We start from the raw sequence: 26,367 nt of genomic DNA, 5'->3' as shown, positions 1-26,367 counted from the left end.
GATTTTGCGAGAAACAAGTGTGAATGCGGAGATGGGCAAGTAGTTCAGTAAATTGACAGCTGATGTATTGCAGTGAATAAAACATCATAGGCTCATATGTCGGAGTTTGAAGGGGCCTGTAAATGACTCAGGGAAAAACGTTTTTCCTAGGAACAAATGCAAAATGAAGTGGCTCAAAAGTGAAACAGAGTGATATACAGATACATGCATAAATGTCTTAATCTAAAAGTTGGAAGGGTAGAAGCAGAATGGCCATGAACGATAGTAAAATGAAAAGGTAGTTTTAGAAATGAATGTTAGTTTAAAGAGAAGGAAAGGTTTAGGAATGTCAGCAAAGCATGAAGGCATAAAAAGTGATTGATATCATTTTAAAAAATTAAAATAGTGATGTTTTACTTTATGAAATCTAAATACAATTTAACAAGTTCAAATTTAGCTGTAAGTACCAGTTACTAACCGAATGTAGGGTACGTGATGGAGTCGGACAAAGATATACAGACAAACACCAACAAGTTGGCCTGATGACAGCAGGATGTATTTATGTGTTCTAGATATTGCTTTTTGAAGCTGTTCTGCCCACATTTTCTTGTTAGTTGTGCTGAAATGGAAAAAAGTTTTCAATGATTTATAGATATATTTGTAAACTTGCTAGATCAGCCAATAATAACTAAGGTATTAAGATAAATAGAAAACTCTATTGTGTGAAAATCTAATTTGACATAAAACATTCATTGTAGATTTTTAATTTTAGATTTCCAGCATTGGGACTTCTGTTAATTTTCCAACAGTAAATTGAGATAAATCACTACCAATAATAATGGCACCATTAGCACACTGAATACATTCATAAATCTTGTATTACAATTGCAATGAAGTAATGCTGTGCCTATTAATTAGTTTCAATTCAAAACAATTATGATTTATATCAAATATGTTACCAAGAAGACAACAAAGAAAACATTAATCACCTACTTAGAAGCAATACAACATTCAAATAGAACCACATAACCTCAAATAAACCTTGAAAATATGGTCAACTGAAACCAAAATAAGAGGGGACACTTGCTCACCTAGCATTAACAATGTTCCCTGCATTAAGTTCCACCATTTCTTGAAAGCCAATAGCAAAGATATCTGGTGGGCAGCTCTCATTATCTATGCAAAGAAAAAAAAAATCAAAGTTTAACAGATGATGTAGAAATACAATCACACGTTGGAAGGAATTTAATTCCCTCACCCAGAAATGATGGCAGGAGAACATTTAAATCAGGCAGGAGATGGGTGAGAAAATTTCCTGCTTTGACTTGATTACAAAGGAACATAGGACTTTGGAGCAAGAGTAGGCCATTCAGCCCTTCAAGCCTGCTCCACAATTCACTCAGATCAGTCTGCTCTGGTTGTGGTTTCAGTTCCACTTTCCTATTTGCCCTGCATACTTCCAGACTCCTTTTTCTGCTAAAACTCTTTCTAACCCAAGCTTGAAAAATTCAATGACGCAGCCAACGACTGGTGAACCATATCAAACATTATGTTCTGATTACCATACACACCTATTAGCATGACATTTATGATCAACCATGATCATGAATTGGCTGAAAGAGAGACAAGTCTGGCAGCTGAATGTCCCAGGATTTAAATGTTTCAGGTGTGATGGAAGGTGATGTAAAAGGGGTGAGGGAGTTGCATTACCAGTAAAGGAGTATCTCACAGCTGTACTGAGGGAGGATACATCAGATAACTCATGCAGTGAAGCAATTTAGGTAGGACTCAGGAATAGGAAAGGTGAAATCACAATGCTAGTGGTACACTACAGGCATCCCAACAGCCAGTGGGAGATAGAGGGGAGAATATATAGACAGATGCTCAAAAAGTGTACAAACAGCATTGTTGTTGTGCTGGGTGATTTTAACTTCTCCTATATTAACAGGACTCACTTTGTGTGAGGGACTCGGTTGGGGCAGAATTTGTAAGGACCATTCAGGAGGGATTCTTTAAACAATATGTAAACAGTCCACCAGTGAAGGGGTTATACTGCACCTGGTTTTGGGAAAAGAGCCCAGCCAGGCGAGTGAAGTTTCAGTGGGGGAGCATTTCAGGAGTAATGACCATAATACTGTGAGTTTCAAGAGACTTGTGGATAGGGATTACAGCAGTCCTCGGATGAAGATATTAAGTTAGGGGAAGGCAAACTACAACAATATTAGGCAGGAACTGGAGAATGTTGACTGGAGGTGGCTGTTGAGGGGAAACATCGGACATATGGGAGTATTTCAAAAGGCAGTTAAGAGTTCAGGTGCAGCATATTCCTGCGAGAATGAAAGATAGGTATATGACAAGTTATGTGAACCTTGGATGACTACAGATTTATGACCTTGGTTAAAAAGAAAAAGGAAGCATACATAAAGTCGAGGAGAATGGGCACTGATGAAGCCTTTGAATTATTGAAGGAAGATAAAAAAGAAATTAAGCAAAGAATTCAAAGGGTGAAAAGTCATTAGGAAACAAAATCAAGAAGAATCAATAGACAATAGACAATAGACAATAGACAATAGATGCAGGAGTAGGCCATTCTGCCCTTCGAGCCTGCACCGCCATTCAATATGATCATGGCTGATCATTCCTAATTAGTATCCTGTTCCAGCCTTATCTCCGTACCCCTTGACTCCACTATCTTTAAGAGCTCTATCCAATTCTTTCTTAAAAGAATCCAGAGACTGGGCCTCCACTGCCCTCTGGGGCAGAGCATTCCACACAGCCACCACTCTCTGGGTGAAGTAGTTTCTCCTCATCTCTGTCCTAAATGGTCTACCCCGTATTTTTAAGTTGTGTCCTCTGGTTCGGCACTCCCCCATCAACGGAAATATGTTCCCTCCTGCCAGAGTGTCCAATCCTTTCATAAGCCTATACGTTTCAATCAGATCCCCTCTCAGTCTTCTAAACTCAAGGGTATACAAGCCCAGTCGCTTCAGTCTTTCCGTGTAAGGCAATCCTGCCATTCCAGGAATTGACCTCGTGAACCTACGCTGCACTCCCTCAATAGCCAGAATGTCTTTCCTCAAATTTGGAGACCAGAACTGTACACAGTACTCCAGGTGTGGTCTCACCAGGGCCCTGTACAGCTGCAGAAGCACCTCTTTGCTTCTATACTCAATCCCTCTTGTTATGAAGGCCAGCATGCTATTAGCCTTCTTCACGACCTGCTGTACCTGCATGCTTGCCTTCATTGACTGGTGGACAAGAACACCCAGATCTCTCTGAACAGCCCCTTTACCTAATTTGATACCATTGAGGTAGTAATCTGCCTTCCTGTTCTTGCCACCAAAGTGGATAACCAGACATTTATCCACATTAAACTGCATCTGCCATGCATCTGCCCACTCACCTAACTTGTCCAGGTCACCCTGTAATCCCCTAACATCCTCATCACATTTTACCCTTCCACCTAGCTTTGTGTCATCAGCAAATTTGCTAATGTTATTGCTGATACCATCTTCTATATCATTTAGATATATTGTAAAAAGCTGCGGTCCCAGCACGGATCCCTGCGGTACCCCACTGGTCACTGCCTGCCATTTCGAAATGGAGCCGTTAATCACTACCCTTTGTTTCCTATTAGCCAACCAATTCTCTATCCAATCTAGTACTTTGCCCCCATTATTTTTGTTTTTGTTTTTTTTTAGATTCCCTACAATGTGGAAACAGGCCCTTCGGCCCAACCAGTCCACACCAACTCTCTGAAGAGTAACCCACCCATTTCCCTCTGACTAATGCACCTAACACTATGGACAATTTAGCATGGCCAATTCACCTGACCTGCACATCTTTGGACTGTGGGAGGAAAGCAGAGCACCCGGAGGAAACCCACACAGACACAGGGAGAATGTGCAAACTCCACACAGACAGTCACCCGAGGCTGGAATCGAACCTGTCCAGGTCGACATTCCATGACTCCTTCTACATATATAAAAAAGCAAGAGGGTACCTAGATAAAGGGTTGGCCCACTCATGGACAACGGAGGGAATATATGTGTAGAGCCAGAAGAGGTAGGGAAGGTCCAAAATAAATACTTTGTGTTGGCATTCACCAAAGAAAAGAAATTGGTGAAGGATGATCTCAGGGAAGGGAGTGACAAATTTCTGTGCCAAGTTGCTATTAAAAAGGAAGACGTGTAGTACATCTTAAAAACTATTAAGGTAGATATATCTCTGGGTCCTGATAGGACCTATCCCAGAATATTGAGGTAGACAGGGAACAAATTGCTAGATAATTAACAGACATTTTTGTATCCTCTTTGGCCACATGTGAGGTGCCAGAGGACTGGAGAATATCCAATGTTGTCCCATGATTTAAGAAAGGTAGCAGGGATAATGCATGAAGTTGCAGGGATAATGCAGGAAGTTATTGGAAATTACTGGAAAAATTCTCAGGGACAAGATCTATAATAATTTAGAAATAAATTGACTTATTACCGACAGACAGCATGATTTTGTGTCGGGGAGGTTGCGCCTCACGAACTTGATCGAGTTTTTTGAGAAGGTGACGAAGAAGACTGATGAGGGAAAAGTGATTGATGTTATCTACATGGACTTCAGTAAAGCCTTTGACAAGGCCGCACATGGCAGACTGGTACAAAAGGTGAAGACACGTGGTTTCAGGGGTGAGCTGGCAAGATGCATACAGAACTGGCTTAGTCATAGGAGACAGATTTGGGGTGGAAGGATGCTTTTCGGAATGGAAGACTGTGACTAGTGCTGTTCCACAGGGATCAGTGCTGGGAACTCTGCTGTTTGTGGTCTACATAAATGATTTGGAAGAAAATATGGCTGGTCTAATGCAGATAATACAAAGATTGATGGAGAGGCAGATAGTGAGGAGAATTGTTAGAGGATATAGTTGGAGGCATGGGCACAGAAATAGCAGATGGACCTTAATCTGGACAAATGTGAGGTGATGCTTTTTGCAAGGTCAAGTATCTCAGATTAAAACGGGATCTTGATCAGATGGGCCAATGGGCTGAGAAGTGGCAAATGGAGTTTAATTTAGATAAATGTGAGGTGTTGCATTTTGGGAAAGCAAATCTTAGCAGGACCTATACACTTAATGGTAAGGTCCTAGGCAGTGTTGCTGAACAAAGAGACCTTGGAGTGCAGGTTCATAGTTCCTTGAAAGTAGAGTCGCAGGTAGATAGGATAGTGAAGAAGGTTTTGGTATGCTTTCCTTTATTGGTCAGAGTATTGAGTACAGGCGTTGGGAGGTCATGTTATGGCTGTACAGAACATTGGTTAGACCACTGTTGGAATATTGCGTGCAATTCTGGTCTCCTTCCTATCAGAAAGATGTTGTGAAACTTGAAAATGTTCATAAAAGATTTACAAGGATGTTACCAGGGTTGGAGGATTTCAGCTATTGGGAGAGGTTGAATAGGCTAGAGCTGTTTTCCCTGCAACATTGGACACTGAGGGGTGACCTTATAGAGGGACATAGATAGGATAAATAGACAAAAGTCTCTTCCCTGGGGTGGCGGGGTCCAGAACTAGAGGGCATAGATTTAGGATGAGAGGGGAAAGATATAAAAGAGACCTAAGGGGCAACCTTTTCATGCAGAGGGTGGTACATGTATGGAATGAGCTGCCAGAGGAAGTGATGGAGGTTAATACAACTGCAACATTTAAAAGGCATTTGGATGGGTATATGAATTGGAAGGGTTTGGAGGGTTATGGGCCAGGTGCTGGCAGGTGGAACTAGATTGGGTTGGCATGGACAGGTTGGACTGAAGGGTCTGTCTCCGTGCTATACATCTTTATGACTCTATGACTTTATACGTGGAAATTATACAGTGAATGGCAGGATCTTTATGAGTATTGATATGCAGAGGGATGTGGGTGTGCAGGTCCACAGAGCACTGAAGCACAGGTGGATAAGGTCATAAAAATGGCCTATGACATGGAAAACACTTCGAGTATGAGGACAGACAAGTCATGTTGAAGTTTTATCAAACTTTAGTTAGGCCACACTTGGAATATTGAGTACAGTTCTGGTCACTACACTACCAGAAGGATGCTTTGGAGAGGGTGCAGAAAAGGTTGTTGCTTAGTATGGGGGATTTTAGCTATGAAGATGGGTTGGATAGATTAGGTTTGTTTTGGAGGAGGTTAAGGGGTGACCTAATAGAAATTTATAAGATTGTGAATGGCATGGATAAGGTGGAAAATATGAGGTTTCTCCCCCCCCCCCAGCTGGAGGGGTCAATTACTAAGGGACACAGGTTCAAGGTGCAGAGGGAGAAGTTTAAAAGAGATGTGAGAAGCAAGTATTTGACACAAAGGGTGGTGAGTGCCTGGAACACGCTGCCAGAGGTGGTGGTGGAAGCAAATACTCTAGCAACATTCAAGAAGCGCCTGGACAAATATGGAAAGATATGAATCCTGTATGTGAAGACAGTTTTAGTATGGAAGGGCAAAATGTGTCGGCACAGGCTTGGAAGGTCAAAGGGCCTGTTCCTGTTCTGTACTGTTCTTTGTTCTAACCAGCCCATATTTACAACCCTCAAATGTATATGCATTATTAAATTCTACTATTAGAAACCATAATTAAATGATCTGCACTGTTTTAAGGATTACAGTCAAAACAAAATTAAGATCATCAAATAGTGTAGTGTAAACTTACATGCTCAGGACTGTTTGATGTAGGCAAAAGGAGGGTCATGGTGACAGCTAGACTCTGCTGCATTGCCATGGCATTTTTCCAAGCAATCAATATCAACTTGCCTGGTCTGAGAATTAAGATTGACTGTTAAGTGTCTTGTTGGAGTGCCATGCCAATGACTGACCCAGCCAATCAGCACCCTCTCTCATTGTATGCAAAATCCAAATTCTTGTTCAAGTACAAGACAAAAAGCTTCAATTTCTACTCCCTTTTAGTAATGTTTAATTGCAAAAATATTCCAGTAATACTTGTAAATCAGGAGGCTAAAGGAAGAGAGGAACTTGGTAATATTGTAATTACCGTATATACTCGAATAATAGTCTAATTTTTTGACAACCTTTTAAGGTTAAATTTATGGGGTCGACTGTAACATGAATACTATTTTGGAGGGACTGAAATTCATAGAACATAGAACATTACAGCACAGTAGGGACTTGCAGTTGTTTTCAATAGAGAAGAAGGTTGAGATGTGACTTAGTTCAGACATATAAGATAATCAGAGGGTTAGATAGGGTGGACAGTGACAGTCTTTTTCCTCAGATGGTGATGACTAGCATGAGGGACATAGCTTTAAATTGAGGGGTGATAAATATAGGACAGATGCCAGAGGTAGTTTCTTTACTCAGACAGTAGCAGGGGTGTGGAATGCACTACCTGCAACAGTAGTAGACTCACAAACTTTAAGGGCATTTAAATGGTCATTGGATAAACATATGGACGAAAATGGAATACTGTAGGATAGACGGGCTTCAGATTGTTTCCACACGTTGGCACAACATTGAGGGCCAAAGGGCCTGTACTGTGACCATAAAAATTCATACCGTATCATTAGCAGAAGCCCAATTGATCTATAAACGAAAAAAGAAAAAAAATGGATTATGGTAATTCTGAAAACTCTGAGCAGAACGCAACAGCCAGCAGACTGGAAGACTGGGAGCGGGGCAGAACAACCAGTAGACTGGAAGGCTGGAGCAGGACGTGATGGCCAGCTCACTGACACGTAAATCTGTTATCTGTGAAGAATTAGGGTTGACCTTTAGATGAGACATATGAAAAATCTCAGGTTATTTGGCCAAATATAGGGGATCGACTTTTACATAAAATCGACTTACTCAAGTATATATGGCACTATGGCTTTGGTACAGTAAATTGATGGAGTGCAGGTTGGTAAGTCTCTAGGTCCTTAGCTTAGGGTCTTAAAAGAGGTTGCTAGTAAGAGGTAATAGATGTGCTGCTGTTAGTTTTCTAAAATGTCTTGGATCCCATTAAGTAACAAATACAATCCCTCATAATGGCTCAGTGGTTAGCACTGCTGCCTCACAGTGCCAGAGACCCGGGTTCAATTCCAGCCTCAGGGGACTGTATGTGTGGAGTTTGCACATTCTCTCTGTGTCTGCATGGGTTTCCTCCGGGTGCTCCAGTTTCCTCCCACATTCCAAAAGGTGTGCAGGTTAGGTGAATTGACCATGCTAAATTGTCCATAGTGTTAGGTGCATTAGTCAGGAGTAAATGTAGGGAAAAGGGTCTGGGTGGGTTACTCTTTGGAGGGTGGATGTAGACTTGTTGTGCCGAAGAGCCTGTTTCCACACTGTAGGGAATCTAATCTTCAAGGAAGGAAGGTCAAAAACAGGAACCGTAAGTCAATTAACTTCATGTCTGTCACATGGTAAGTATTGAAATCAATCATTAAGGAGAAAGTTATAATTGGGCACTTGGAAAACCTCAAGATAATTTGAAAGAATCAGCATAGCTTTATGAAAGGGAAACTGGAATTCTTCGAAAGAGTGACATGGTGTGGTAAAAGGGGATCCCATTGATCTACTGTAGCTTGGAATTACATAAGTCTTTTGACAAAATTGCACAAAGTATTAGGAGAAATATACTAGAATAGAGGGAAAATCAACACAGAATGATTATAAACCTTTTTCAGGTTGGCAGGGTGTGATGAGTGGTGGCTCGCACAAGTCTGCACTTGCCTCTCAACCTTTTACAATATATATCAGTGAATTTAATCAGGGAATTGAAGACAAGGTGGCTAAATTTGCAGGCGGCGCAATGATAGATAGGAAAGTGTGTCATGACATGACAGATTGAATGAGTGATCAAAAATCTGGCAAATGGAGCATGATGTGAGAAAATGAGAAGTTGTTCACTTCGGCAGGAAGAGTTAAAAAGCAAATCATTATCTGAAATATGAACGACTGCCAAGTTCCAAGGAGCAGAGGTATCTAGGTTTCCAGGGCATGGTTGATTAAGGTGGCTGATGGAATACTGTCCTTTAATAGAAAAGAATTTGAATATAAAATCAAGAATGTTAATGTGTCAGGATACAGTATATTGGAGATATCACACACAGAGTTTTACAGCACAGAAATAGACCCTTTGGTCCAACTCGTGTCGACCAGATCTCCTAAACTGATCCAGTCCAATTTGCCCCATATCCCTCTGAATCATTCCTATTCATCTACCCATCCAGATGACTTTTAAATGTTACATTCTCAAGGTTTGTGAAGGTTTATAGCTCAGGTTGAGGTTTAAGGTGTAGGTTTGCTCGCTGAGCTGTAGGTTTGATATCCAGACGTTTCATTACCTGGCTGGGTAACATCAGTGGCGACCTCCAAGTGAAGCGAAACTGTTGTCACCTGCTTTCTATTTAAATCTTTCTCCTGGATGGGGTTCCTGGGGTTTGTGGTGATGTCATTTCCTGTTCATTTTCTGAGGGGTTGATAGATGGCATCTAGATCTATGTGCTTGTTTATGGCGTTGTGGTTGGAGTGCCAGGCCTCTAGGAATTCTCTAACATGCCTTTGCTTAGCCTGTCCCAGGATAGATGTGTTGTCCCAGTCGAAATGGTGTTTTTTTTTCATCCGTGTGTAGGGCTATGAGGGAGAGGGGGGTCGTGTGTTTTTGTGGCTAGCTGGTGTTCATGTATGCTGGTGGCTAACTTTCTTCCTGTTTGTCCTACGTAGTGTTTGTGACAGTCCTTGCATGGAATTTTATAGATGACGTTGGTTTTGTCCATGGGTTGTACTGGGTCTTTTAAGTTTGTTAGTTTTTGTTTGAGAGTGTTGGTGGGTTTGTGCGCTACTAGGATTCCGAGGGGTCTCAGTAGTCTGGCTGTCATTTCTGATGTTACATTCTACTCACCTCCATCACCTCCTGTGGCAACTTGTTTTGTATAAGTACCACCCTCTGCATGATGAGTCTGCACAATTTTGGTCTCTTTGTTTAAAGAAGGCAATCCACAAGAGGTTTACTAGATTGATATCGAGACTGAACAGGTATTCTTTTGATGAAAGATTGAATAGGCTGGAGTTCCATATACCAGAATTTAAAAGAGAGAGGGTAATTTGAATTTTATAAGGTCTTCAATGATCTTGACAAGGTGAATGTTGAAAGGATTTCTACCATTGTGGGTCAGTTCAGAATTAGGGGCACATCTTAAAATTAGGTGACATCTTAGGATCAGAAATGAGGAATTTTATTTTTGGAGGTTTATGCAACTTTAAGACTGTCTGCCTCAAAGTAGTAGAGATAGGGTCACTGAATATTTTAAGATGGACGTGAATAGATTCTGGTTAGGTCGGGGGATCAAAAGTTATCAGCAGTAGATGGAATTGGGAGTACAAACAGGATATGACCTTAAAATTCAAACATGCTGGCGATCACTGCAGGTCAGGCAACATCCATGGAGAGAAAGCAAGCTCTGATTAAGTCATTTAGGCTTGAAACGTTAGCTTGTTTTCTCTCCATGGATGCTGTCTGTCCTTCTGTGATCTCCAGCATTTTGTTTTCAGTTCAAATTTCAGCATCTGCTGTCATTTGATCTTACCCATAACCTTATTGGTTTGCAGAGGGATGAATGGGCTACTTCTGCTCCTAATCTTTGAATTCATATTTCCAACATGTGATTTCTTTTCAACCTGGTGATGGAACATTCCTAAAACAAAGTGCAGTAATGGGCAACTTCACTTTTTCCCTCCAATTATTATGGCGATATTCAAAGTAGCCCTTAACCAAAAGAGAAAATGCTGGAAAATATCAGCTGGTCTGGCAGCATCTGTAAGGAGAGAAAAGACTGACGTTTCGAGTCTATCTGATCCTTTGCCAAAGCTTAAAAAAGGGAGAAATAGGAAGGTATTTGCTACCCTTTGCTCCCCTTCTCCCCTGTTTTCCATTTTGCTTCTGCTTCACCCATCCCCCCCAACCCCCCCATATTTTGTCACATAGCACTGGCTTCAGCCTTGGTCATTCACAGCTCCTAACCTCCCTATAATCTCTCTATGCACTGTCACTATCACCTCTTTATTGTTACCTTTGCTTCTAGAGCCATGACTCACATTCTCTCAGCCTAGTATAATTTCTCCCTTTTTTTAGCTTTGACAAAGGGTCAATTAGACTCGAAACGTCAGCTCTTTTCTCTCCTTACAGATGCTGCCAGACCTGCTGAGATTTTCCAGCATTTTCTCTTTTGGTTTCAGATTCCAACATCTGCAGTAATTTGCTTTTATCCAAAGTAGCCCTTACCTCCCTAAAATGATATAAATTAGGAAATCACCAATGGAGATGTGCTGTTGAAATCTTATTGCTTCATTTAAAAATGCATTGGAGCTCAATATGTTGTAGCATGGTAATAATCTAACATTTAGCAGCAAGAACAGTCATTTCACCTCTGCAGCCTGTTCGAGCATTCAATAAAATCACGGCTGATCTGATTGTGGAGCCCCCAACCATAACCACTGGCTCATTTGTTAGTCAAAAATCTATCTACTTCTGCATTAAAAATATTCAATGATCCCGCCACCACTGCCTTCTGGGGATGAGAGATCCAGAGATTTACGACTACTCAGAAAATAACATCATCTGTGTCTTAAATCGTTTATCGTTCTCATTAATGTTGTAGAGATAAAAAGTTATTCTGATTTGTTGTTCAGGTCTTTGTGGTATTTCAGCATATGATTCTGTGCCAGCAAATCCTACGTATGTGCTTTTCTCTATCTCAATGCAGTCACTGAAATTTCTGATAGCATAACCATTATTCCAGTATATTAAGTAGTTTGCAGAGTACTTACACCTGGCAACTTAAACGAAATGCATCATCCACTCTGTGGACGAAGAGTTCAGAATAACAATGTATTCAGCGAAGCATGAAAAATCATGTTCCTCAGCTTACCCTGGAATTTGGATGTTTTGTTCTGTTTGAAAGCATCAAATAACCAACTACTAAGTTCAGCAGTACTCAGCATGTTGCTTCTGAACTGTTTACCACCATTTACGTTCCATGTGCCAATGCTGACGCGAGTGCTCTTGACATTAGTGTATTCCATCTGTCGCTCACACATAGCTTCCAAAATCCCAGGAGGTGCTGTTGGACAACAGAACAACTAGAATTTGTCATTTTGTATTATACATTGCTCTTTAAACCACAGTATACCATCATGACTGAAGAAACCAGAAGAGAAGATAAGCCTTATAAATATAACAGAAATTTAACAACCTTAAATTCCTGGTACAGAAAGGTTATTGTAGGAAACATTGTGACGAATGTGTCATGAACACGTCTACTTACTGAAAAGTGCACTGCTGTCCATCAACACCCTTGCCTTATCTGCATAATCCTCAGAATAAAAATCCCCCACGAGGAGCAAATCAATAGCTTCTTGTTTAGCTCCAAAGAAATTGGCCTGGATTGTTCGGGATACAGAACGTGCTCCATCTTTTACCTTAACAAAAACAAGCACTTAATTAATGGAGTTCATAGCAACAGTTCCATTTTAATTCAAGTTTCACACTGCTCAACTATTAAGGTGGCAACTTGACTTAAGTGGTAGTTCCTTAGCTCAATCCAAAACTCATAGGATCTTATCACAAATATTTGTTGTACGATTGGAGGCATCATCTTTTGATTGAGAAAAGCATTGTGCCTGTCTGCTCAAGTTCATGCAGAGAAACCTATGCAATATTGGAGTAGGAGTTTCCCCCTCTCTAGCATGTGAATTTCCTCTCAGATTATCTAATGTCTCTCTGCACACACTGCTAGGAGCAATAAAGTTAAAAATCATACAACACCAGGTTATAGTCCAACAGGTTTATTTGGAAGTACTAGCTTTCAGAGCATTGTCCCTTCATCAAGTAGCTGTGGTGCAGGATCATAAGACATAGAACTTATAGCAAAAGACCAGTGTCATACATGCAACAGATACGCTTTATTGAACAAACCTAGACTGCTGATAAGTCTTTCATCTTTTGGTTTATTAATATGTAAATCCCAGAACTTCTTTCAAATCACATTCTTGAGATAACTTAAGGGTTTATAAAAAAAAGGTGACATCTCAGCTCAAACAATGCATTAAAGGTTAGAGTCTGAGTGCATCCCAATCTTGAGTCAGACTGGTTCTATTTAACGGGGGACTTAAAGGGGCAATAAAGCGCAGGAGGGCAGTTTTGCCCCAACAGTGGCAAATGAAGTCTGGTGCAACCATTAATAAGGTGGTCTGGAGATTCCAGAGAAGGTCCGAATCAGGAGTGTGATCCTGAAGACATGGATTCAGTGCTGTAAGCAGTTCTACGATCTGACCAGGTCAGGAAAGGTCACTAAGGTTATACATGCCCATGCACTATACCCTTGTTTTTGTCCAGTCAATCGGATTCAATTCACATTCTTACCTAGCCCCTCATAACTCATCAGAACCAATTTTATTGTATATTCTATAATGCTATAAGCTTTCATTAAGTAAAACAATGAACTGCAGTTGCTGGAGATCTGAAAGAAAAAGTGTGCTGGAGAACATCAGCAAGTCTAACAGCCTGTCTACCATTCTGAAATTCTTTCTATTCTCAAAGTCATTCTGGACATAGGAAACATTATATGAAATAAAATGAATATAAAGGTGTTCAAATCAAAGCAGTCAATAAGACCACCCGATAGCGATTACATAATTTTTGGCAGAGGCTGTTGTTCGAGTAACAACTAACTTAATAGAAATTCAAAATATATCTTGGGAAGCAAGTAGAGATAATATTTCAAATCTGACAGATTGTGCCAGAGATCCTGAAATTCACTCAAAATTTCTGTTTTTGTTTCAGAACTCCAGCGTCTGCAGTTCTTTTTTTTAATCAAAACATCCTTCTATCAGCTGAAATTATTTATCTGTTGGAATTATAATTGAATTTTCAGTTCCTTAGTCGAATTCCAATTTCTCCATCTTTTAATCTAGAGGGATTCTTGTAGTAAACAGATGATGTCAATACCATCTGACAACAGAATGGAGGGTGGTCAGGGAGAGGAGGTGGGGTGGTGGTTAGATTGTTCACTCCTCAGGCATATTGTGATCTAGATTTGAATGTCTGAAAGGCTGTTGAAAGCACATTTAATATAAACTTTCAAAATGAAGTAATGATTTATAGGTTAAATATAGGTGCCTACAAAGGAAAAATTTGGAGGGCTATGGGAACTAGGAGAATTAGATCTGCTTGGACAATTTACTCAAGGAGTTGCCACTGACAATAATAGGCCAAATGATCACCATCTGTAGCTTGAAATTTCAAGATTCTAATGTTTTTCCCTTTTTGTCCAAAGGAGGTTTTTTTTTATTCACTTCTGAATTAAGCTGCAGCATGGCTTAGCAGGGACAGCAAAGCAAGACAATCAGTGATGTTTGTATATGAATGCTGAGTTCCACAACTGGCCTGATGAATTCCTTCAATAACTTCTCCAATTCTTCTGAAGAAGTGAATTTTCTCAGGCGTGATTTAATGGGTGCTGGTTGTACTCCTGAAATCACTGGAGTGGAATTCTTCATGTCATAGAGTCCCAGAGCATGGGAAGAGGTCTGAGTGCATTCATGCCTCTCATGATGTTATACACTCCCAGGAGATTCCCCCCTCAGTCTCCTATGTTCTAAAAGAAAAATTCCAACTTGTCCAACGTCTCCTTATAACTCAGAGTCCTCGCAACATCCTTCTAAATTTCTTCTATACTCTTTCCAGTTTAATGTCATCCTTCCAAGAGCAAGATGACCAAAACTGAACACAATAGTCCAAGTGCGGCCTCACCAATGTTCTATGCAACTGCAACATAACTTCCCAAATTCTATACTCAGTGTCTTGACTAATGAAAGCCAGTGTGCCAAAAGACTTCTTCAATGCCCTGTTGACTTGTGTCTCCACTTTCAGAGAACCATGCACCTCAACTCCAAGGTCCCTCATTTCCACTACACTCCTTAAGGCCCTATCATTTTCCATGAAACTCCTACCTTGATTTAACTTTCCAAAATGCAAGGCCTCACACTTATCAATATTAAACTCCATTTGCCATTTCTTGGCCCCTTGCCCCAGCTGATCAAGACCCTGCTGCAGTTTCTGACAACCTTCCTCACTGTCCACGATACCACCTATTATAGTGTCATCTGCACACTTACTAATCATGCTTTGTACATTGTCATCCAAATCATTGATATAGATAACAGACAGCTAGGGGCCCAGCACCGACCCCTGAGGCACTCCACTAGTCACAAGCCTCCAGTCCGACAAGCATCCTTCCACTATTATACTCTGCTTCCTACCATCAAGCCAATTGTATATCCAATTTGCCAGCACCACCCTGGATTCCATGTAATCTAACCCTCCAGAGCAGCCTACTATGTGGAACCTTATCAAAGGCCCTACTGAAATCCATAAAATAGGTCTACCGCCCTGCCCTTTTCAACCTTCCTGGTCACTTCATCGAAGAACACTAATAAATTTGTGAGGCATGATCTCCCATTCGCAAAGCCATGTTGACTACTCCTAATCAAAACCCTGTCTTTCCAAGTGCATGTATATCCTATCTCTCAGAATCTTCTCAAGTAACTTATCCACGACAGATGTTAGGGTTTACTGGTCTACAGTTCCCGGGTTTTTCTTTGCAACCCTCCTTGCATAAGGGCACAACATTCATTATCCTCCAGTCTTCTGGGATCTCACCAGTGGCTAACGATGATGCAAAAATATCATCCAGGGCCCCCTCAATTTCTTCTCCAGCCTCTTGCACTGTTCTTCGATATATGTGGTCAGGACCAGAAGATTCATCCACTTTCATACATTCTTATACATCCAATCCCTCTTCTACTGTGATATGGACAGGCTTCAAGATATGACCACTCACTTCTCCAAGTTCCCAAGTCTTCCTATCTTTCCCCACAGTAAACACAGAGGAGAAATATTCATTGAGGAACCTTGCCCACCTCCTGCAATTCCATACAAACATGTCTACTTTGGTCCTTGAAAAATCCTATTCTCTCTCTAGTTATTCTTTTTCCTTTAATATACTTCAAGAACCTCTTTGGTTTCTCCTTTTCACTCTCCTGATTTCCTTCTTCAGTAAACTCATGTATCCCCTATAAACTTCCAGGGGTTCGCTTCATCCCAGCTGCCTGTACCTAAGACATGCTTTCTTCTTTTTTCTGGTCAAAGCCTCAACATCTCTCATCATCCAGGGTCTCCTATTCCTATCAACCTTGTCTTTCTCCCTCACATTAATATATAGACCTTGAACTCTAGCCATCTCACTTTTAAAGGGCTCCCACTTGCAAAATAAAACTACTTTAATCAACCCCTGCAAGCTCCTGTCTAATTCCATCAAAATTCACCTTGCCCAAATTTAGGAACTTGAACTTGCGGACCAGTTTTATCCCTCTCCGTAACTACTTTAAAATTAACAGAACTATGGTCACTGGTCCCAAGGTGCTCCCCCACTGTCACCTCGGTCACATGCTCTGGCCTATTCCCCAAGAGTAGGTTACATTTTGTCCTTCCCAAGTAGGGCCCTCTATATATGGATTTAGGAAACTTTCCTGAACACACTTAACAAATTCCACCCCATCTAAGCCTCTTTGGCAGTCCCAGTCTATGTTAGGAAAATTAAAACCTTTTACTATGACAACCCTATTGCTGCTGCAAGTCTCCCCAGTCTCCCTGCATATTTTTTCCTCTATTTCCCATTGACTTATTGGGGGCCTACAGTACATCCCCAATGACGTTACCATCCCCTTCTAATTTCTTCATGTAAGTGTAGAATAACAAATGTAAGTTGGTTACTCAGATATGAGGAAATGGGTCAGTTAGCTGGATGACTGGGCTGCAATGCAGAGTCATTTTAACAGCATGGGTTCAATTCCCACATCAGTTGAGGTTATATCTACACTTCTCTCCTTGCTTGATGTGTGGTGAACCTCAGGTTAAAATATCACCAGACATTAATCTCTAATGAGGGAGCAGCACAACACGCTAATAAGACAGTGACTTTACATTTTAGGGCAGTTTAATTCTATTTCACTGGCCATATAAATGTGTGGAGGTGCCACCACTGGGGTGGATAAGGTCAGAAATCACATAGCACGAGATTATAGTCCCAACAGGATTATTTGAAATCACAAGCTTTCATTGCACTGCTCCTTCATCAAGTGAACTGATAAGAAGCACACAGGCACAGAATTGACAGGCAGAGAGATCAAAAGATCATGCAAATGGTGTGAGTGAGTGTCGACAGGCTAAAAACCAAGTCTCTGAAGGTGATTCAAAAGTGCCAGACGGTAAGAGTAAGGTCTAAACAGCTGAATAACAAGTGAAGGGATAACCTATGATCCGACTAATTGAGGCAGAGAGATAATCACAGGGCATTATTAACAACAACACTACACGACCCTGCCATGGCAACCTCTGCAGGACATACCAGATCATCAACATGCAAATTACCATCACATGTGGGAACACCACCCCACACACCACATACACAACAGATTCTCTTGTGACTCGGCCAATGTTGTCTATCTCATACGCTGCAGGAAAGGATGCATGTTATCTTGGCACGACCATGCAAATGCTACAACAACAGATGAGTGGACACTGTGCAACAATCACCAGACAGGAATGTTGCCTTCCAGTTAGGGAACTCTTAAGCGATCAAGGACATTCAGCCTCTGATCTTTGGGTAAGCCTCTTCTAAGGCAGCCTTCAAGATACAAAATAATGCAGAACCACTGAGCCAAGCTCCGTACCAATGAAGATGGCCTCAACTGTGATCTTGGGTTCACATCATACTACAGGTAACCCCACCATACTGTTCTGTATCTGCAAAAGCTTCCTTACTGTCCTGTTTTGGCACCATCACCTTGATAACTTGTTATGATCTCGCTACCGTAATTAGTTTATACAATTTTGGATTACGTGTTTAGTTAAACCCTTGGTATATGACTGTTATACCTATCATGTTATCCCATCCATTTGGATTGTCTCCTACATCATCTAATTTTTAATTTTTGTAATTATCTCTCTGCTTCAATGAATCAGATCATAGGTCATCCCTTCACTTGCTATTCAGCTGTTGACACCTTACTCACACCGTATAACACTTTTGATCACCTGCAGGGATTTACAATTTCGCCACTCACACCATTTGCATGATCTTTTGATCTCTCTGCCTATAAATTCTGTGCCTGTGTGCTTACTTTCGCTACAACTGACGTAGGAGCAGTGCTCCAAAAGCTTGTGATTTCAAATAAACCTGTTGGACTATAACCTGGTGTCATGTGGGTTCTGACCTTCGATAAATATGAACATTTTGCATTAAGGGTCACTGGACATTGAGCAGAAGTAGGATTTCTGGCTCTTTTTTCTTGTGCTGTAATGAAAAATAATTGTACACACACTAATGTCTTCCCAAGCTCAGTCTGTACAGCCAGACTGACAGCCTTGAATTTGCTGACAAAATAATTCTTTGTGCAATCAGTATTATAGTGTAATTGAACATTTACAAAATCATATTTAACTTCAAATGTGAATCTGAGCACAGGATAAACCTGAATGATCCCATTTAAGACGTGTAAAGAAACTCATATATGCAACTACAGATTCAAATACAGAAAATATATCAACACATGCGAAATATGCAAGGAATAGGAAGCTAGTTGTCATTCCATTGAAGACCCATTTTTCATCGAACTCAAAGATGTCATTGGCAAGAGCTGGGTGAAGCAAGATCCCATGGCATCACCATCCAGTTGGATATTTTCAAATAGGATTTTGCATATACTATAAGTGCATGCTATTTCTTTTACCTTCGTTTTTCCTTCTTTTGCACGACTTCCTGTGAAGATCTTGCTTAAATTATGTCCATTTAATGACCACATTGTCTTGTAAAATTCCACAAAACGCTCCACTACTGTCTTCTTAACAGCCATTCCCAAGCTCCCCAGCTGGCTGTACAAAACCTAAGGGTTAAAAATATGATTCCAAAACAATGAAATAGCATCAATTTCATGTAAACAAGAAATGTTAGTTAAAATTATTTTTATGGCCATCATCTTTCGATTTTTTTCCATCACCAAAGCAGGCAAACTGTTTTCAACTGAGAATACAGTCATCTGTCATTGCTGTTTTTAGACTTTACCTGATCAACCTGTTCAGAGATGTTACCACACACACACACACACACACACACACGATGGGATTTGAACAGATAATGAATTGTATGATCATGAGTGCACTAAGCTATGGTTTACAGTTCTGTAGCATGTTGGAGCAACGCTACATGTAAAACAGATTTAACAATATCCTGCAAAGTTTCTAAATTGAATACTATTACACAAATTTCTCAAGCTTGACATTTTCAGAGAAATTGATTCCCACAGGAGAAAGGGCACAGGAAAGAGGGTGTGTTGTTAATCTTTGTGCATTGATTGCAATGAGGATAGCATGTAAAATCTGTGCAAAATTAATGTGGTCAATTCTTTAATTAGCATGACCTTACTGTTCAAGAAGGCCTAGATTAGGTATGCGCATGCACACCATGTGATCATAAATTGTGCACTGTAGCTGCAAACCGAATGGACATTGTCTGCAGGATTACTTGTCAGGAGTTGATAAACAGCATTCACCAACGGTCGCTGCTATTGCACTGGAGGTAGATGACAGGGAAGCTCCACCACAACCCCTAAGCGGTTCAGAACCTTTCAGGTACAATGATGTAGAGCAACAGTTTACCAATGAGATGAGAGCAGGTATAATGCCTCTTTGGATATTGCTGCAGAGCAGGTTAAAACATCGTTGATCTGACAGACTTAAAATAGTCAAATAGCTTCCCTTAACAGCTGCACCATTCAGAACCTTACTAAATGCTGAATTCACGTCACTCCCATTCTCCACTAACTGGAATCTGTGACAATCAAAATATAGAGTTCCTTAACTTCACTTTTATAAACTTGGTAAACAAACTTCCCACAACTCATGCCCCATAACAACTATTCAAACATCTCTCAACATCCGCATGACCATATTCCTTTTTTTCTTGTCAGAAGAACTGCAATACAACAGCAAGATGAGAAACTGCCATGAGTGAAAGACCAACATATTTGCTGAGGAGACAGTGATGCTGTGGTCACCAGTTCTTCATATCTAATTATCCTCCTCTCTTCTCCCTTGGCCTACACATTCTGGTTGACAATCAGCAGATGGTGTAGTCGTATTATAGTTTATCTGTGCTCTCCCACACTGCAACATAATCCTCATGTTTTGAGTTCACTTTAGCAGGGTGTGCAAATCCCTCAATATGTTGGATGATGGTGATAGTGATAACAAAGGTGTGCCATCACCAGCCAAAAGTACCAGGTGGAACTTACAGGCAAGTGGGCGTTAAACCAAGAAACCTGTGGACAGCTTTTAGTACAAAGTCATCGAACATGACCACCACTAACAACCTGATACAGTCCACGCGGCAGAACTTGGAGCCCATCCTTTCCCATGTGGAAAAGATGATTTGCTGCATTAGTTGAGGAATCTGCCTTGATGGAGCTTCTTGTGACAAACGGAACAACTTCAAGTGCAGCACAGAACTCTGCCTGAAATTCTGGCTTAATTCTGGGTGCCACTGTTAAAATCAGTGGGACATTATTGCATTGCAGGACTCTATTCTATTGAACTGCTGAGATGTTAATCCCTAAAAATATAAATGTTTTCAATGGATGAACAAGCTGTTTTCCTCACACAGGATAACACATTATCTACTTCAATAGCTCCACACTCCGAGTGTATTCACTGGTGCCTGACAGCCATGAAATCATCAATATAATTAAATAAACCTTCAAAACCACCAGACATTTCCTCCTTATAGGGAAAACTAATTAGCATTGAGTGAAAGTAGATGGCTCTTGCTAGATGATAGATTCAGTAGGCTGAATTTAATTGCAAAGTCATTTGGCTGGAATGCCAGTGTCAACTAGCTGTGGCAATTTTAAACGGTTCTGAAAAGATCAAATAGCTGTCTGACCTTCCGCTGCCTGACAAAAGCATTTAAGGACCCTGCAAGGTGAACATCCAGTCTAAGATCTGCTGGCCAATCAGATGAGCAACTGGCAGCACTGCTGGATGCAATGAAAGCATGTTTAAGGTGATTAAAGAAAGATAGGGAGAAACCATTTCCTCTAGTGAGGGAGTTTGTAACCTGAAAACTATAGCTAGAATCAACTAAGGGGTGATATCAGCCAGCGAAGCACCATCTGGAATAATTGGAAGAAATAACTTGTGCTGTAGGGGGAACCAGTGGATGCATTATACTTAGATTTCTAGAAGGTATTTGTTAAGGTGCCATATCAAAAGTTAATGCAGAAATTAAAAGCACATGGTGAAGGGAGTAATGTATTAGCTTGGACAGATTTGCAGCTAAGCAGAAGCAGAGATTAGGAATAAATGTCTTTTTCAAGTTGGCAGGATAAGTAGTGTGCCACCTGGGTTGGTGCTGAGGTTTCAACCTACATAAATGATTTGGGACTGAAGGTATGGTAGCTAAGTTTGCTGGTGACACAAAGAAAGGTAGGTAAGTGAGTTGTGAACAGGGCATAAGGAGACTTCAAGGTGATACAGATAGGTTATGTGAGTAGGCAAAGATCAAACAAATGGAGAATAATGTGCAGAAGTGTGAAATTGTCTATTTTGGGAGAAAGAATAAAAAACAATATCTATCTGGCGGGAGGTTGCAAAGCTCTCAGATGCAGATAGATCTGGGTATCCTTGTACATAAATCACAGTACGTTAGTAATCAGGAAAGCAAATAATCAAGATGTCACAGAAGGATCTTCAAATGAGACCAGCGGGGTAGACCTTAGAAATAAGAAAAAGCTATTATACTTGCCCAGGATTATACAACAGCCTTCCCAATAATCAAAGTGAGATAAGGAGCCTGTATGTAGGGAAATCAGAGAGGTACGACAGAAACTGAGTTACATTTGTAGGGGATTTCAACTCTGTAACATTAACTGGGTGTGCCTTGGTGAGAAAGGATTAAACAGGATGGAATTTTTAAAGTGTATCCAAGAGAGTTTTTGTGCCAATACACAGATAATCCTACTAAAAATAGTGCTAGATCTAAGCCAACGGAGTGAAGCCGGTCAAATGGTTGAAGTTTCAGTGGGCAAGCATTTTTGGGAAATTAACCATAACTCTGGATGTTTCAATCTCATTACGAAAAGGGATAAGGATAGTGTAGGAGTTAAAAGATTAAACTGGGGCAAGGTCAATTTCAATATCATGAGACAAGATTTGGTAAACATAAACTGGGAGCAGCTCCTTGGTGGCAAATTTACATTTGGAAAGTGGGAGTCTCTTAAAGTAGTATAGTGAATTCAAGGGCCATTGTATTCCTCAATGAGTGAAGAGAAAAGGCAGCAAGCCCACAAAATTCTAGACATCATGTATTTGATAAAGAAACAGAAGGAAGCATGCATCAGGTACAGCACATTAAAAATATGGGAGATTCTTCAAAATTGGAGGCTGCTTAAAATAGAAATTTGGAGGGTAAAGAGGGAGCATAAAATATCTCTGGCAGGTAGGATCAAGGCTTTTTATAAGTATATTAAGAGTAAGAGGGTTAACAGAAAAGAATACGATCTTTCAAAGAACAAAAGGGCTTGTGTGTGTAGCCAGTGGACATGAGGTGAAGTTAGATTAGATTAGATTAGATTAATTACTTACAGTGTGGAAACAGGCCCTTCGGCCCAACAAGTCCACACCGCCCCGCCGAAGCGTAACCCACCCATACCCCTACATCTACATCTACCCCTTACCTAACACCACGGGCAATTTAGCATGGCCAATTCACCTGACCTGCACATCTTTGGAGTGTGGGAGGAAACCGGAGCACCCGGAGGAAACCCACGCAGACACGGGGAGAACGTGCAAACTCCACACACAGTCAGTCGCCTGAGGCGGGAATTGAACCCGGGTCTCTGGCACTGTGAGGCAGCAGTGCTAACCACTGTGCCACCGTGCAAGTCTTACGTCAATACTTCTCATCTGCATTCAAAGAGGAGAATGACATAGCAAACAGGATTTCAGTTGGGATTGTGAGGTTCTAGGATATGTTAAGATTAATAATGTGAATGTATTAGGTGTTTTAGCAGGCATGCAGGTGAGGAAATCCCCTGGGCCAGATGAGATGTGTCCCAGGCTGATATGGGAGGCAATGAAGGAGATTGCTGGTGTGCTGGTGAATATATTTAATACCTTGCTGGCCACAGGAGAAGTGCCAAAAAATGGAGGATAGGTAATGTGGTTTCTTTGTTCAAGGGCAGCAGGGATGGGCCAGGTACTTGCAGACTAATCAGTCTGAAATCAGTAGTGGGGAAATTATTGGAAAAATTCTGAGGGACATGATTAATCTTAGAAAGGCAGGGATTGATCAGGGATCATCAGCACAGATTTATTAGAGGGAGATTCTGACAAATTTAATTGAGTTTTTTGAGAAGATGACTAAACATATTGATGAGCTTAGTACAGTCGATGAGGTTCACATGTACTTCAATGAGGCCCCTGACAAGGTCCCACATGAAAGGCTGGTCTAAAAGGTAACAGCCCATGAGACCCAAGGCAGGTTGTCAAACTGGATCCAAAATTGGCTTGCAAACAGGGTGATGGTGGAGAAATATTTTTGTGATCGGAAGCCTGTGACCAGCAATGTATCACAGGGATCAGTGCTGAGACTTTTGCTATTTGTTATGCATCTTCACAATTTAGATGTGAATATAGAAGTACAATTAGTATGTTTGCAGATGGCACAAAAATTGGCAGCGTTGATAGCTAAACTGGGCAGAGTATCTAGTCCTGAAAGTGAGGTGATGTATTTTGGGAGGTCTAATAAGGGAGGGATATGCACAGTAACTGTTGGACCTCTTGGAACCACTCAGGAACAAAGGGACGTTGATATACAAGTTCATAGATCACTGAAGGTGTCAGCACAAGTAGATAGGGTGGTGAAGAAGAAATACCTGATGCTAGTCCTCAATTAGCCAGGGCGCAGAATATAAGTCAAGGAGAAAGTGAGGACTACAAATGCTGGAGATCAGAGTTGAGAGTGTGGTGCTGGAAAAGCACAGCAGGTCAGGTAGCATCTGAGGAGGAGGAGGAGAATCGACATTTCAGGCATAAACCCTTCATCATATGAATCTTGCTCCTCGGATGCTGCCTGACCTGCTGTGTTTCTCCAGCACCACACTCTGAACGCAGAATATGAGAACAATATGCTTTATAAAACATTGGTTAGGCCACAGCTGGAATTCTGCATGTAGCCCTGGTCGCCACACTATTGGAAGGATGCTATTGCACTGGAGAGGGTGAAGAGGAGATTCACCAGGATGTTGCCTGGGATAAAAGGCTGGCTTTACTTTCCTTTGAGCAGAGGAGTGATCTGATTGAAATATACAAAATTATGAGAGGCCCAGACAAAAAATTTCCTCATGGCAGATACATCTAAGACCAGAGGGCATAAACCTTAGGTGAGGAATAATTCATTTTAAGGAAATGTGTGAAAAATATAGTAGAAATATGGCAGAAATACGGAAGGTGCTGCCTGATAGGTGGTGAGGGTCTTACTCACGCAGTACTTATGAAGCATCTAGATGAGCACTTAAAATGTCAGAGCCTCGTAGGCAATGGACTAAAGTGCAGGTAAATGGGATAAGTATAGTTTGGTGTTTGTTGTTCAGCAATGACGTAGTTGGGTAAAAGGATTGTTTCTATGCTGTAAGACTCTATGAATCTATGGCCCTAACAGAGTGTTATGATCTATTGCATAGAGATTTGAATGCAGGAGCAGGGAGGCCATGCTTCACTTATCCGCAGCATTGGTGAGACTGCATCTGGAGTACTGAGTACAGTACTGGTCATCATACATATGGAAGGATCTTCATGCATTGGAAGCAGTTCGGAGAAGGTTTACTAGACTATTACCTGGAATGAGTGGATTACCTAATGAGGACAAAAAGATTCCAGGATGCTATGTTGCCTCCCTGTTGCCAGGGTCAGAGATGTCACTGAATGGCTACAGGACTGTCTGAAGGGGGAAGGCAAACAGACTGATTGTGGTGCATATTGATACCAATAACATAGGTAGGAAAAAGGAGGATGTCCTGAAAGCAGAACTTAGGGAGTTTGGAAGTAAAATAAATAACAGGATCCAAAATATAGTATCCCTGGATTATTCTAGTGCTGCATGTGAGTGCATGCAAAATTAAGAGGTTAATTGAGATGAATACGTGGCTTAAGAGATGGGGAGTTTTGGTTTCACGATTTTTCGCCCAGTTTTGGAGGTGGTGGGACCTATACAAGATGGGACCAGAATCGGGAAGGAGGGTTTAAACTAATTTAGCCGGGGATGTAGGATCCTGAGAGAAGATTCAGCGTGGGAAGATAGAAATTAGAAGTAACAGCAAGTGAGCCAGGATGGAACAGACATTATAGCCCAGTTAAGGCATAAGTAGGTTTGACAAATTTGAATGGTGTTCATTTTAATGTAAGGAGTCTGATGAACAAGTCTGACAAACAAAGCAGATGAACTAAAAGTGCAAGTTAAACCATGGGGGTATGATGTAATTGCTGTCACTGAGATGTAGTTCAGAGGGGGGAAAAAGACTGGCAGCTCAATATTCCAGGATACAGGGTCTACAGGAAAAATAGAGAAAGAAAGCAGTGACAAAATTTTGATCAGGGAATCAATAATAGCAGTATGTAGAGATGACATCTTAGAAGACTCTTCAAATGAAATTTTATCGGTAGAATGCAAAAACCAAAAGGGAGCAATCACATTACTGGGAGTGTACTAAAGGCCACTAACAGACAAGGAAAAAAAAAGAGCAACTGTGTCGGCAAGTTTCAGAGATGTGTTCAAGTAATAGGGTAGTGATAGTAAGGGATTTCAACTTCCCCAACATTAATTGGGGTAGTAATTGTGTGAAAGGTTTGGATGGAGCAGAATTCTTAAAATGCAGCCAGGCCAGCTTTTTAAGCAATTCATGAAACATCCTGAACTTAATTTTAGGTAACAAAGCTGGGCAAATGGCTGAACTATCAGTAGGGGGGTATTTTTCAGATCAGAACTCCATTCAATTCAAGATTGTTCTGGAAAAGGATAAGGATGGGGCTGAAATCAGAGTTCTCAACTGAAGCAAGGCCAATTTTAATAAGATCAGATTTGATTTGGCCAGTGTAGACTGGGAGCAGATACTTTCAGGTAAAATCACTCTCAGGGCAATTGGGTGCAATCAAGAATTTGGAGAGTAGAGGGCCATGAAATTTTAAAAAAGAAAAAAGATGAGACCATCAAATCCTATGAATCCTGGATATCCAGGGATACATAG

The 26,367-nt window shown here is 40.9% G+C and overlaps 1 protein-coding gene across 1 annotated transcript in view; it reads right to left on the bottom strand.

The window, feature by feature from the left end:
• Positions 1 to 26,367, bottom strand: part of LOC140483114 (synaptojanin-2-like) — a 240,889-nt gene that overhangs the window by 82,920 nt on the left and 131,602 nt on the right. The window contains exons 10-14 of the mRNA XM_072581079.1: positions 18,802 to 18,954; positions 12,276 to 12,429; positions 11,880 to 12,071; positions 1,071 to 1,155; positions 458 to 598 (exon numbers count right to left, since the gene is read on the bottom strand). Of these exons, the coding sequence (XP_072437180.1) occupies positions 458 to 598; positions 1,071 to 1,155; positions 11,880 to 12,071; positions 12,276 to 12,429; positions 18,802 to 18,954 (725 nt within the window). The remainder of the gene's footprint in view (positions 1 to 457; positions 599 to 1,070; positions 1,156 to 11,879; positions 12,072 to 12,275; positions 12,430 to 18,801; positions 18,955 to 26,367) is intronic.

This window comes from Chiloscyllium punctatum, chromosome 11 (genome assembly GCF_047496795.1).
Source record: "Chiloscyllium punctatum isolate Juve2018m chromosome 11, sChiPun1.3, whole genome shotgun sequence".
In the NCBI taxonomy this organism is placed as follows: domain Eukaryota; kingdom Metazoa; phylum Chordata; class Chondrichthyes; order Orectolobiformes; family Hemiscylliidae; genus Chiloscyllium; species Chiloscyllium punctatum.
This window is presented reverse-complemented; position numbering and strand designations above follow the sequence as displayed.